This window comes from Harpegnathos saltator, unplaced genomic scaffold (genome assembly GCF_003227715.2).
Source record: "Harpegnathos saltator strain DR-91 unplaced genomic scaffold, Hsal_v8.6 scaffold114, whole genome shotgun sequence".
In the NCBI taxonomy this organism is placed as follows: Eukaryota; Metazoa; Arthropoda; class Insecta; order Hymenoptera; family Formicidae; genus Harpegnathos; species Harpegnathos saltator.
The window spans coordinates 141,298-155,669 of NW_020229889.1; the positions used below are offsets into that span (position 1 = coordinate 141,298).

Sequence of the window (14,372 nt, forward strand, 5' to 3'; positions counted from 1 at the left end):
TCGCGCGTGTGTGCTAGGGCAGAACGCGTAACGATAGCTTCTTGCACGCAACATCGTGCACGCTGCGGAACATCTCGAGTCATATAGTAACGGTGGTTGATTGCGACCGTTTTACGTGTATTTTCTCACATTTACTCCCGATCCGGTTGTAATTTTCATGCTTTCGTGAGTGCGTGAGTACGTACGTACGCGCGTGCGTACGTGCGTGCGTGCGTGCGTGCGTGCGTGCGTACGTGCGTGCGTGCGTGCGTACGTGCGTACGTGCGTGCGTGCGTGCGTGCGTGCGTGTGTGCGCGTGTGCGTGTGTGTTCGTGCATGCCGGCGGTTACATCTCGTCACGTTCGACTCGGTGACGCGCACTCAATCGCTCGTTCACCGCGCCGGTCGGCGATGTAAGCATACACACAGAGGCAAGGGAAAACCGCGCGAGCGCGAGGGGCGGCTGGCACACGGTAAGAAATCCGGGGGTAAGGCAGCGAGGGGAGGGGAGGCACTGCTTGAGCTCGGCGAACGGAACGGCCGGTGACGGCGGAAGAACTGTTCTTCTCGGCTGCGACGAGGCAGCCGATGTCAAACATGCAGCGACGAATTTCCTGCGTGAGCAGCTCGACCGCAACGGCGACGACGACGACGACGATATCGAAAACGATAAGAACAACGTGGACGACGAGGACGACAAAAACGTCGAGGAGATCGAGAAAGACGACAACGACAACGGAGAATTGGCGACGGCGCGTCACGGCTGTGTTTTGCTGCCAGTGAAAGCATACACTCACGTGCGCGCACGTATCACACAAGTGACACACATCTCACACACACACACACACACACACACAAAACGCGCCACACACGCACCGGTGCGCGGCCGCCGATGACCACGGATATATGGCGGCGCGAGTACTCTTGCTGAGCATCTTGATCACAGAAGTGTTGAAACCCGCTTGTGCTGCAGGTGCGTAAACGCGCCAGATCAGACGACACTCGTCGTGTCGTCTTGGTGCCACGATTCTCTTCGTCCTTTAGTTTGTTTATTATCATGTGGTCCTTATAACATAACAAGATGGATCGGACCGGTGATGATTGTGTGCTCCGGAACGTACGACGACGTACTGCTTGTATGCATACATGAGCCCAGGCGTCGTCGACGTTTCCGAGGGGGAGAAAAGAGTTTTTCTTCTCGCCGTCAAGGAGGATAAGTATCGCGATTCGACGACATGCGCGTCGATACGATGCCGGATCACCGAGGAGGAAACGTTGACTCTATGCCTATTGTCTTGCCCTTGCCATATCTGATATAATTCGTCGAATCTCAGTCCGGTGAGGAAGTTGTAACTTGTCAACTGCTCGTTCGGCAGGTGTTAAAGGTATCGGAGGAAACTTTGGCGGTAGAAACGTATCCAAATCAGATATCTCCGACGTCGGTCTGACCAAAGGCTCTGGAGTTACATTGGAAATTCAACCTGGTGGCCATGTGATACTAGGGAAGAAGGGGATCACGCTTACCTGCATTGCTGGTTCCAACGAAAATATAACCTGGCTTCATAATGGAATACAAGCACCTCCGTGTGGTCTTACTCGCTGTGTTCTTCTTAAGAATGGCTCTCTTCACTTTCACAAGGTACATGTACAACATCTACAGATAGAGGTGTCACAATTTATTATATCATATAATATTTTAATTTAATATTGTAAAATCGTATCATGTATTACATTGTGTAGTCATAAGTCTGACATATGTAGGATCACATGAATTCCTGTCACATGAATACATTGTGTTGCAGAAACAAAATTTACAAATGCAAAAGTTCAAAGAGAAGGAAAGGAATAGCATTGTTAATGCTAAAAATCATAATAAAGATGAGTATCGCTGTGTAGCGAAGAATAGTTTAGGAGAATTGATACGGTCAGCTCCTACATATATTCAGATAGCAGGTAATTGCGACTCTTGGTACACGCAAGTGTAAAGCAACTTTGTTTCTGGGGGTTTCTGGAGAATTGTGCTTCCACAACAGTTGTATGTTACGTTGCAGAACTTGCCCATGTATTTAAAGAATCGCCTGAAAATATTACTGTTCGAGAAGGCGAAGTTGCAAGATTTTCTTGTTTGATAGACAGTGTTCCTTTCCCACCCGATATTACATGGCAACATAATGAAACATTGTTGTCTTATCATAATGAATCAAAGTATTCCGTGGTACCACCAGGTGTTCTGTATATAAGTGCAACGAAACTGTCAGATGCTGGCTCATATAGGTACAATGATTGTTATTAATTTCCACATAACATAGAGATAATAATACACTAATGGGATGTTTCACTTTTTTTTTTCTTTTTTTTCTTTTATCATCGATGTTACATGTTTGTTCCCCTGTTAATTAAATAATAAAAATTCTTGCCAGGTGCATAGTCACTAATGAATTTTTAAAGAAGACGAAAAAGAGCAGAGAAGCAAAATTAACGGTTACCTCGAGAGCAGAGAGCAACAAATCGCATACTTCGTCGTCTTTGTTTCCGCAATTATCGTACAATCATTGGCTGCTTAACGGGTCGAGTCTGAATTTAGTATGCGCCGCATCTGGTTATCCATTGCCGCTCATAACATGGTCGTTTATTCCTCGTTACATAGGTAAGTAGTTTAGTAACGTAAGATGCACACACGTCGAATCAGACGGAAAATGTTTATTCACCCGACCACGTGTTCATTCTCAGATAATGTTACGCAACCTCGCATTCTCCTCAATTCCACCACCGGCATTGGCGTACTGTCGCTAACAAATGTGAACATTTCCAATGCCGGTGTCTACTTGTGTTCTTCGAAGAATTCAATCACCAATGACTTAGAAGTACAGGTGGGTGCTCAGTTGATGTCGCAGACCAACCAAACCAGAAATAGAGACTGAAAATATTTAACTTAGGAGGATCTATCGGATATACTTGCTTAAATCGTTACAGAATATAACCGTAGACATATTAATACCGCCGTCGTTCGTGAAAACGCCAACGAACCAAATTTGTCCGAATGGGAGGACAGCGAGGTTTGAGTGTCAGGCGCAAGGATTACCGGTACCTCAAATTTATTGGCTGAAAGACTCGTCAAATATTACTATCAATGGTAACGGTCGATCCCGCAAGAAAAATTATACTTTTATGCCTGTCACCGCTTTATCGCTATTAAATATAATTAATAAATTATTAGACTAGCCGCGCAATTCTTAGGAAGATTTGTCTATAACGCATTCTGTAATGCATCGACAGGTCGCAGAACGACTTATATTAAGGAATACAATAAAATAGAACTAGCAATATCGGCAACAGTACCGAATGATACTGGCATATACCAGTGTGTAGCAGTGAATTCAGCGGGTGAAATTTGGGCCGCTGGCCGGCTCCAAGTGAATACGTCGCGCAATAGTCCCGCTGCGCCCACTTCTCTAAAATGTCATGCCGTTTCACCAGTTAGAATTTTAATTTCTTGGGAACCACCAAAGTCTCTACCATACACCAGTATTACAGCTTATACCGTCCATTATAGTCCTGTAGGTGAGTTGAATATTATATATCCCAGAATATAAGTATAGTGTCGGCCTGGTGCAAAAAAAAAGAAATTTGTTGTATTTCTCGAATAAAATTTCTCGAAAACGAAATTGTCCAGTCCCAGAGAGTTATTCTTGAATTTTTACAAGTGAAATGAGTAACATCAGTCTCCGTGCTCTTCCATATGTGCAACGAGTCTTTTTCCATCTCCGTTTTAATGTTCGAGTCAGTGACTTCGAGTCACAGTTTAGAGAGAAAAAAGAAAATAATTTTTTTACTAATTTTTCACACCAGTCTAAAAGAACCGAGATTCGTCGTATGTAACTTCGTCATACATTTTGTGTACTCGACATATCTGATTACGTATTTTCGATAACAGAGGGTGGCAAGGAGGAAGTTTCTCCACCGGAACCAGGAAATTCTACATCCGTAGAAGTAACAAAGCTTCTCGAACCGTTTACAAATTACTCGTTTTACATACGAGTGTGGAACAATTATGGTGCTAGCGATCAATCGGCTACCATTCTGTGTTCCACCGCTCCAAGTGGTACGCATACTTAATTCCATCCGTAATAATTCTATTTTTCTGTATTAACTGCAAGGTATAACGAAACGCCACTTTATGCTAAATTGATCGATTCTACTGCAGTTCCTAAAGGTGCACCAAAAATAAATGTGGATATAATCAGTAGTACAAAGTTAAATGTATCATGGGAGCCTTTGAGTAAGAGGGAATCTCGTGGCATTGTGGTAGAATATAAACTTCAATGGAAACTTCACCAACATCCATCTTCCAGAGTACTCCACTTACCTGCTGCTATCGAATACCACATACTTTCTGGTACATCACATCAGTTGTTTTCCCTATGCTCTTTGACCTCGCGCTTGAACCCAATGTCATATGATCGCATATTGTTATACATTACAGACCTGATACCTGGAGCACAATATGATCTACGAGTGTTGGCAAGAACAAAGCAGGGCTGGCCAAACATTAGTGAGACGCAATTCGAATGGATGACCGTGACCATGCCATTGCCTGAAACCAATCAATTTACTATAAGGAACGTCGTGGATATACAAATATTGATAGTAAACGCTTCGTTAGTCAAGGTTAGTACAAGTGCACAAGACAATATAATACTCATCAGTCGAATATTGAGTGTATATTGTATCATTTTGCCTTTTCAAATGTACTTTTTCCACTAGATGAAATGGAAGATAAACTTCAAGCAAAACGAATCAGATTTCGATTCTTGGCAGATTTACTGCGAAAATCAAAACGGTGAAAAGTTGAAGACTATTCTGTTACCGCAGAATATCACCGAATATCTGTTCACTAATCTGGGTAGGTGTTCTGTATCGATATCCTTTGAATTGAAAATATTGTGTTGTGTAAAATGGAAACAACTATTTTTATGCTTCTAGATATGAATGTTTCCTATACCATGGGTCTGTGTATGGTAAGCTCGGGTCGAGCAACAGGTTGCTTAACAAGACACATAGAGACCACACTATTCGATCCCGGTGAGTTCTCCAGGTTCTTGCACGTAATATGCAATCACATTTTTTTTTATTTAATGGACATTAAACATGTATGCTTTACGACTTGTGACTAACTCGTCGTTTAGATGATATACCAATGGCTTTGGAGGCTGTTCCCGTCTCACCCACGTCTATTAATGTAACGTGGACGTTGTTGGATACACATACTGTAGATTCGTTCGAGCTTTGTTATCACGCGGTGCACATACAAAATTCCGACAGTTCCAAGTGTTTTATCATGTGAGTACACTTTAATCGCAAACGTAATTATATGCATCGAATATTCACAAAACATTAGAGAGTAGACATTTTCAAATAAATTTGTATCGTATATACATTATTTCTTCGCGCGCGTGCGTGCGTGCGTGCGTGCGTGCGTGCGTGTGCGTGTGTGTGGATTTATTATATTAGATATATTAGATTTATATATTTTACAGAGACGATACGAAGGCAAGCGTTGATAAGCTGAAGCCTTTTACGTTGTATCAGTTCAAAGTGCGGTCTATCAGACACAACACGAATCAAACCAGTCTCTATAGCGAGTCTATAGAGTGTTATACGAGCGAAGATGGTGAGACGCATGAAGAGCAATCTCTTTGTTAATGAAATAATCATAACGTCCGGTCTCTCTTGTATGTATCGCTCATAAACGAACATTTCAGTTCCCGGTAAAGTGGAGAAGGTGGAATGGTTCTTGGGTAACAATACTAAAGTACGAATCGCGTGGAAAGAGCCGAGTAACGTGAACGGAGTAATACAGAATTACTTCGTCGCGTACACCATGGATCTGACGGAGGCAACGGTGACGTGGGATAACGTGACTGTGCCCGGCGACAAAACGTCAACGACTCTGCCGGGTCTGGCGCCGGGGAAACGTTACTTCGTTGTGGTACAAGCGTCTACGAAAGCCGGCTACGGCAAACCGTCGGACCCTATTATCATTATCACCGGCGGCGGCGCGTCGAGGCCCACTTCATCTGACAAGAAGGAACCCTCGCAAAATATCAGTCCCGATCAGAGTTTAGGTAAGATAAACAGGAGATTGAATTGCTGCTAAGTTGGTGCAAGAGATTAATCGTAACTTTCCACAAGGGAAAGGATCTAATTTGTAATCACCAATATAATACTCTAACCAGAGGAAAGCTCAAAGTGCAAAGAATAATCTTTTGATAAGAAGTGTTAAAGAATAATCTTTTCCCCTTGCACGACTTGTTTTGTACTTTCAGTACAGTTCGATTTAGTAAGAATTAAACTTGACAATTCACTACATAATTTTGTCACATCCGTGAAAGTAGGTGTGGTCCTCGGAGTGGGCATAAGCATCGGTTTCATCATGATATGCCTGTGTAGTATATATTGTCGGCGTAAGTATGAAAATTCCCGTTCGTTTCGCAACGACGTTCAACCTACGAACGGGCGCGTACTACCGCGAAACGGAAACGGTTGCTGCGTCGAGCAATCCTCCGCGTCCGCGAGCCAACAGGTGAATGCTACTGGTGGCGCGTCGAACGAGATCGAATTGGCTGTGCTGTGTCCATCATCTCCGATCGAGACTAATCCGCATTCCGATGCGAAAGTAAGCGAATAAAAATCTGGGTCTTTGATTAAATATCCTCAAAATGCGCAGTTAAATGTGCAATGTTTGCAATATGCTGTATACAGGGTGCACAATCCAATGGAGTCTTCGAGAGTTGTGTTCGAGAACCTCTGTTGTCGCCGTGGGAGGTAAACGGAGACTCGAAGGATGTTCACATCATGGAAAATCCTCAGGTATAGCTAAGAGTTTAAAACTCAACTAGAGAGGACTTTATTTGCTCATCTTGTAAATGACCACAGCATCATTGATTCATTGTGCAACAACCGGTTATTAATTGCGGACTTTTCTTGACACGTTGCAGTACAAAAGGAGAGGCAGTTCTGCCTCGGATAATCAGCGGGAGGATGAGGAGGAGCAAGATTTAGAAGGCACGCAGCTCACAATGGTCAATTGTACTTTAGGCAGTAGCGCTAGCAGTTTAAACAACAACTCAGGATGCCCGGACGAGGACATCGCATCGCCGAAAGCCACGTGCGAGACGTCTGTCCCGGTGCTCGGACCGAATGGGTGAAACAGTGCGTTTGAGCAATATACTAAAAGTGTTCAATATTTATCATCGGGTCCATCGGATCGCAGCAGGTAGGAGTACATGAATTCTCTCGTTCTCCCACCTACATCCACATAATTGATACACAGCTTAGGGTTGATCGATCCTCCCGATCGGCGAGACGTGGGAGAACGCAGCAAGAAAAATATCAGCACGCTTGAGAGAGAAAGCAATGTAAAACGGAAGAGTACTAGAGGCTACAACCTCGCAATATGTATGTATATATTATATATATATATATATATATTTATATATATATATATATATATATATAATACAACCAATCTCTAGCTCATGCGAGCAGGGATAATGTCGTCTGGTACACTCACGCCACGGCTGATGTAATACCGTTTCGGGTAATCCAAGTGTGAATAGTAGTCGCTGCGTTTTGTATATATGACTACGGAGTAAAATACACTTCGTCACGGGCGGACAGAAAGAAATGAGGTAGCGCACAAACGTAAGTGAAAACAAACGACAATTTTCCAAAGACTCACTCTGCATCGTGCGGTCGGGAAGAGAACCGTAAGATACGATGCAGACAATACTTAAAAAATGTTTGCCAGATGCTCGTATATATAAACGAATACGCGTATAAGAGAGCGAACTTGTCGGCGAGCTGAAGATTGAAATTGAAGAGGGAGAATACGTAGAAAGAGAGAAACATATGCGAAAAGTAAAAAAGGAAAGAACTAGACGGGAATGAAATAGCAGGTTTCCAATATGCGGTTGTACATAAGATAGGATAATTGTTAATTGTGAATAATGTCCATAAGATATTACGCACTTCGAATACGCAATGTAGCGCAGAAAGGAGAAACATGCGAATATGCATTCCTTCGCGTTTGGGAACATAAAATTGCTATTGAAAACGGAAAAGGGAAGAAAGAAAGAAACGTACGCCTAGGTAACAAGCATGGCCTAAACTCAGTCAACAAAGTTAATATAATTAGGATAATCCTCGGACTGATGACAAAATTGGAAAAAAAAATAGAACGAAAAAATGTCACCGATCATGATCATTCCAACATAAGAGTTTTCCGTTAGTGTGTGTATGTGTGTGTGATACATGTATATATATGTGCGTGTATGTACACACACACACACACATACACACACACACTAAACTAAACAAAAAGGAAAAAGCTTTTAGTATTAAGAGAGAAAAACAAGGAAAGGCTCTAACCAGATGCAATGCGATTAGGAACATTAAGAGTTTTTTATTCCGCAGTTTTTCTATTTTTCTTTCATTATTCTTCTTTTTTCTTCTTCCACTTTTATCTTACCATATGTGTATCATTGATGCGAAACGCCATTCTATTTCGTTGAAATTTAATTTCTTCAGAAATTGAACTTCTTTCGCGTTTGGAGTTGATCGTGTATCAGATCAATGAATGATGAACAGATCAGAACAACGTAATCGATGAGAAATGTTTGTCAAGCGACTCCAAAACTATCTAATGTAAGTTCTTGGATTAATTTAAAGTGGACTAAGTCGAATGTATCTATATTTTTTTAATCGATAATTAGAAATCCTATGAATGAGAAGAATACATGCAACACACATACACACGCGCGCGCGCGCGCACGCACTTGAGAACCGTTCGCGTAAATTTGCAACATGCAAACGCAACGAATCATTTTCATTTTCATTCGATTATTTACTCCGAATGTAATAAGAGATCTTAAAGACTGGTGTACATTGATAGACGATATTTTTATAATTAACTGATAACTTCTCTCCTCGAAATTATAACGTAAGACGAAGACTATACACACACACACACACACACACACACACAGAGAGAGAGAGATACACATATACACATATACATATACACGCGCGCGCATATGTGTATGTGTAATGTATGTATACACATACACATATACATACACACTTGGATTTCTTTCCGTTCATAAGATTGACATATGGTTTTCTTTTTTTCCTTCTATTTTTCTTTAGATGATTAGATAGAATCGGTACGATTAACGTATCCGGCAGCATTTTGTTTTATGATATTTAGCATGTTAAAAACTGATTAAAAAGCAGTTCTGTGTATCACGCGAATAAGAGAGAGAGAGAGAGAGAGAGAGAGAGAGAGAGAGAGAGAGAGAGAGAGAGAGAAGAAAAAATAGCAGCAACAGCAACACGAGACGAAAAGAATCCACAAGACACATATTCCAGACTGGTGCATGTTACCATGACAGAGAGAAAAAAAATCCAACACAGTACCTGATAGAGTAAGCTATATCTTTTTAGAGTGAGACGTAGAGACATGTCAATGTTATACTGTACCTCCACTAATAATTGTTATTTATTACATTTTACATTCAATAATATTTTAGACAAACACACCACACATCACTACCATATACTATCGTCACATAAAAACACGTACCGGATTATGCAATAATAATAGTCACCACGAGCAACACACAAACTAACAACACAATACGAGAGCAAGTGACGCTAGATTAATTCGAATCTGCACGTACTAAAGACCCTATATATCATATTCTTCATTCCATAGAACATTTATTGCGCATCGCCTCATAGCAGAGTCCCCGTTAGTAGTCTAAATATATCGGAGACGTTCTCGAAAGTATTTTTCTTATTTTTTTCTTTTTATATATGTGTGAAAGCGGGAATGTACCACACCCACACTGAAGTATGGTACATCTACTGCTATTATACTACAGATATATATACTTCGTATTTAATGGAAATATTCTGTTATAACTGTGCACCATACATGATTTTTACTTATTCTGTTGACTAGACATTGCAAATTATTAACAATAGTTCTACATAGTTTTACAGTTTTCCCACTCCCTCAGACAGCTCTATCCAGATAGAAAGTTTTATTTACACATGATGCATGGAACTTGTTATATGTATTATAAATATAATTATGAGAATCTCGCAGATCACATACAAATATATATAGAATCTATTATATTCTTATTATGATTATATATATATATATATCCTCCTTTTCACGGGAGCAAGCCCGTTGCCCTGCTCGTCGCGAGGAATGTATTGCATACTCAATGTCTGATTTATGTCTAATTTCATTATTTAATCTGGTAAAAGAAAAATGAATATAGAGTATGGCATCGTATTGCAGCTAAAGCCCCGTTGTCCCGTTAATAAGAAAACAGCGTCGCGTCGTGCTTGTTGGCGCGACGTAATTTTCTTTTTTTTTTTTTTTCTTCACGAGACGTTAACGACATTATAGCTGTAGCACGATGGTGTTGATTAATCTGTTTTGCGTTTGTGTTATTGTATAATAATGTAATCTGTTACATTTTATATTATTTCCATATTTGTTGAAGGTATATGCATATATACGTGTGTGTATATATATATATATTTTTTTTTTTCTTTGCCCCCCGTGTGCTTTCTCACGTGTACTGTAGCGTTTGTGACAGTGTGAAACCAAACCGGTATGTAATAAGCGAGAAGAATCAGGATGCTAAAATGTCTATTGTACCTCGGTGAAAGAAGCGTCGTGGAAACGATGGTAGTCGAACGTAGGATGATAGATGATGTAATTGTTGAAAGTTTGCGGTGTGTGCGTGTGTATGTGTGCGCGCGCGTGTGTGTGTGTGTGTGTGTGTGATAAGAAGTCGAACAGGCAGGTCCAGACTTGACTCTTATTCAAGGCAATATTTATCGCGACATTAATTGGATTCGCAGTGAATCGGTGGATAATTAATGATACATAGAAACCAGAAATTGGTTCAGTTAAGTTTACAATTGAACAATCTCTCAACCGGGTTCTCAACCGAGGAAAGAAGAGTTTTGAAACATGAGAGAATTATTATCCTCTCACATGTTATAAAAAGAAATTACGTATCGACATCCACGTTTGGCTATCGTTGTTTCGCATCTCACCGATTTCGATTTTATGGTTGCATATACGTTTGTATTTTTGTTCGTACACTAATAATACGATTAATATTACGCAAGCAGAAAAAATTGAGAAACTACGCTTTCATATTGCGATATAATATTCTACATTTTCGAAGATAAAAGTACGTGTATACGCACGCACGCGCACGCAGCACACGCACACACACACGCACACATACACACACACACACACACACAAAATCTTTAGCGTGCGTAATGAAGAATTACTTTTTAAAGCTGTCGCGATTATATCAAAAACAAGAATCATCAAAAAAAGTTTAATTCTGAAGCAAGCGAGCAAGAGAGAGAGAGAGAGAGAGAGAGAGAGAGAGAGAGAGAGAGAGAGAGAGAGAAGGATAGAGAGGAAGGTATACGTTGAATAAAGATATAACCAGCCAGAGGGAATATATATAATAAACGCTAAACGCTTTCCGAGCTATTTCACGCATTTTTTTCTTGTTTCACGCACGCTTAAATAATAATCAGTCGAACAACTTCGCAACAGTTGCGCGGATATTTTTCGAGAAATTAGTTTAATATTGGCTTATCAAAATTATTCTCATAAATTTCGCATTCGTTCTTTACGTTTTAAGTAGCATATAAAATCTATAATCACACTACGCTATTTTTCTTATAGCCGTAATATTACGTATATCCGATTGTACACAATTCCGATGATACTCCTGATTTTCATATGTATTACTGCATCATCAATATTAATGAAAAGAAACATCATCTTACAGAGAAAAATGGCAATAGTCGCAAATCAGCGTGCAAGCGTCGCACCAACTACTTAGCAATCAATAATCTGTAATCGAATACGATCAACATTTCGTACTGCATTTATGTACCATGTAACTTTCTTTTGAGTAATTTCATGAATGTGATAAGTTTTAAGTGTGAACAATTTGACTGCAGAGTCGCCGTGCCGAAAGAAGTAAACAGAATGTCAACTATACGGAGTGTCCCCCTAGAAGTTTCAAGATTTTTTGTTTTCACCGCGAAGTTTTTGTTCGCAAAGTTTGCAAACAAACGGAGACGAGTTTCCCTTTTTTGCACTTGAATTAGTCGAGCGTTATGCGTCTTTGTGTAATTGCCAGAGCACTGTTACGAATCGAACTTCAGAATAACTAATTATCTTTTACTTAATTTTCAGAAGGGTAGAAGCACTAATAAGGTTAAAACAGAAGCGCTGTTTTTACTTTTCTACTTTTTTTTTTGTACTACTATTAAGTGAAACTATCGTTAAATAAAAAATTGTCACAGACTGAGAAGCAGCTACTCGTTTCAAGCGGGATACTTGGTACACTTGTGTAAGATCCAGTAACATTATCGATATTAGTACGTACGAAAGCAATAAGCATCGTCGGTATGTGCATCATGAAATGATCGAAAATGTAACACGATATCATAGATATAATGATATTTTATCGCTATCGATATCGTTATCGATATTTCACATATTACAGACTACTGATTACACTGTATTACAATTAATTTTGCTGGAGCGAATCGGACGCACGACCGTTGTCATGAGACACACAGCTGACCACATCGCTTTCTCGTTTATTCTCCTTCATATCTATCATCTCTTGTTAATACACTAATATCGACAATGCGGCAACCAAAGAGAGGGAGGAACGTCTTTATCGTGACATTCGAATTATCACGTTTTCATGAATGAAGTTGATGTTAAGTTCGTAATCGTGTTTCATTTAATTATTTTTTCTTATGCATAAACACATTCTGTTGCGCGAAATATACATATAACAGCGAAACACCGTCTAACTTGCGCGAACGACGTGCTCGCTCCAATTAAACGACTCTGGTGTAATAAATACACACTCAAATGACAACTGTATTGTCGAGATCGCAAGTAACGAGTAGTAACGAGTATTAATTGTATCATACGGCGGCTCTAGTCGAACGAATATACCTCTGTAATCGTCGCTCAGCGCGGAGCGATTTATATTACTTAATTTTAACTTAATCTCGGTACCTATTAGGCTATTGTTTTTACAATTTTATCATACAGTTTACCTCACGCAGAATATGTTGTCGCATGCCTAGTAAGGCGTATATACATACATATACATGTGCATGTACTGTATATATCATGCCAAGACATTACACATTATTATACACATAATATACACAGAAAAAGAGAATTTACTCGGTAATTTTATTCATTTGTATTATTATCGTTAATTATAATAATTATTACATATTGAGAGAAAACTTTATTAACTTCCGCAAATCCCTTATCTCTCGTTCTTCTTCTTTTGATGACATTTAAATCGATTATTCTATTGCGATAATTGTGTGTATATGTGTGTGTGTGTGTGTGTATATATATGTATATGTAGACATTTTAGGATAGTTACTTTGTATATACCTTCATCCATACGCGTGCGCGCGTGTATGTGTGTGTGTGTGTGTATATATATAGTGTGTAAACATAACACACATATTATATACGAAAAAACACAAACATTAAAAGTATATATTTTAATATATTACGTATAGTGATCTACACAAAATTATAATCCTATTGTTTAAAGTATTAAAACTAAAACAGAAATGGTACACACGAAATATTTAATAATATTGTTGACCTTTTTCTTGAACACGTATGTCGTCTTGTTGTAATCGATGATTGAATAAAATTAAGACAGTGTACAAACGAATACTTGTCTTGTGTTAATCACAAAGAGCAATTTTTTCCGCGGCAAATCTCACTTAATGCAGGATTATATAGCGAGCGAATAATTCTTTCAATAAATGAAACAGTTTTATTATCAAAGAATGTATAAACTGACATTGATACAACAGTGGAAAATCGATTATGTAATATTACTAATGTTAAATTACTAATATCTTCATAATCATCTTCATGGCAATAAATGCCGTATAATAATCTTTTTTTTTCCATTTTCTTTTTGCGATATATTAAACGTATGCATATTAGCTATACATATGATGTATAGCTCGTATATAAACCTATACCTACCTACCTACCAGCTTGATCGTTTTCATATTGATGAGGAATAATATCTTGTAATGCAATACCGCGTAGGCCCATTTATTGCGCAGGCCCAACAGTGTTTGTACTTGATTTAATACAATACCTTATAGATCCTATATACTCAAGTTATCGTAAAGTTATACAACAGTGTATTGTTTCCCACTGGAACGGGAAGATTTCTCAACTTGACTCACAGCTCGTGGAAGAC

General features: G+C 39.4%; 1 protein-coding gene across 4 annotated transcripts; it reads left to right on the plus strand.

Moving 5' to 3' along the window:
• Positions 1 to 218: 218 nt before the first annotated feature.
• On the plus strand, positions 219 to 13,066 carry LOC105180723 (protogenin). 4 transcript variants are annotated; one of them, XR_003113381.1, is made up of 20 exons: positions 219 to 952; positions 1,356 to 1,618; positions 1,782 to 1,932; positions 2,031 to 2,253; positions 2,400 to 2,626; positions 2,710 to 2,849; positions 2,953 to 3,112; positions 3,256 to 3,540; positions 3,914 to 4,081; positions 4,184 to 4,375; positions 4,463 to 4,647; positions 4,744 to 4,882; positions 4,963 to 5,061; positions 5,166 to 5,319; positions 5,517 to 5,650; positions 5,742 to 6,104; positions 6,375 to 6,655; positions 6,742 to 6,849; positions 6,978 to 9,464; positions 9,570 to 13,066. XR_003113381.1 is itself a non-coding variant. In XM_011136972.3 (19 exons), the coding sequence occupies exons 1-19, from the start codon at positions 886 to 888 to the stop codon at positions 7,185 to 7,187; spliced, it is 3,549 nt and encodes a 1,182-aa protein (XP_011135274.1). In that variant the 5' UTR covers positions 219 to 885; the 3' UTR covers positions 7,188 to 13,066. The 4 variants fall into 4 exon arrangements, 1 of the variants encoding a protein (XP_011135274.1); XR_003113380.1 differs by having other exon boundaries at positions 6,978 to 8,685; positions 9,187 to 13,066; XR_849563.3 differs by having other exon boundaries at positions 6,978 to 7,255; positions 7,313 to 13,066.
• Positions 13,067 to 14,372: the final 1,306 nt, after the last annotated feature.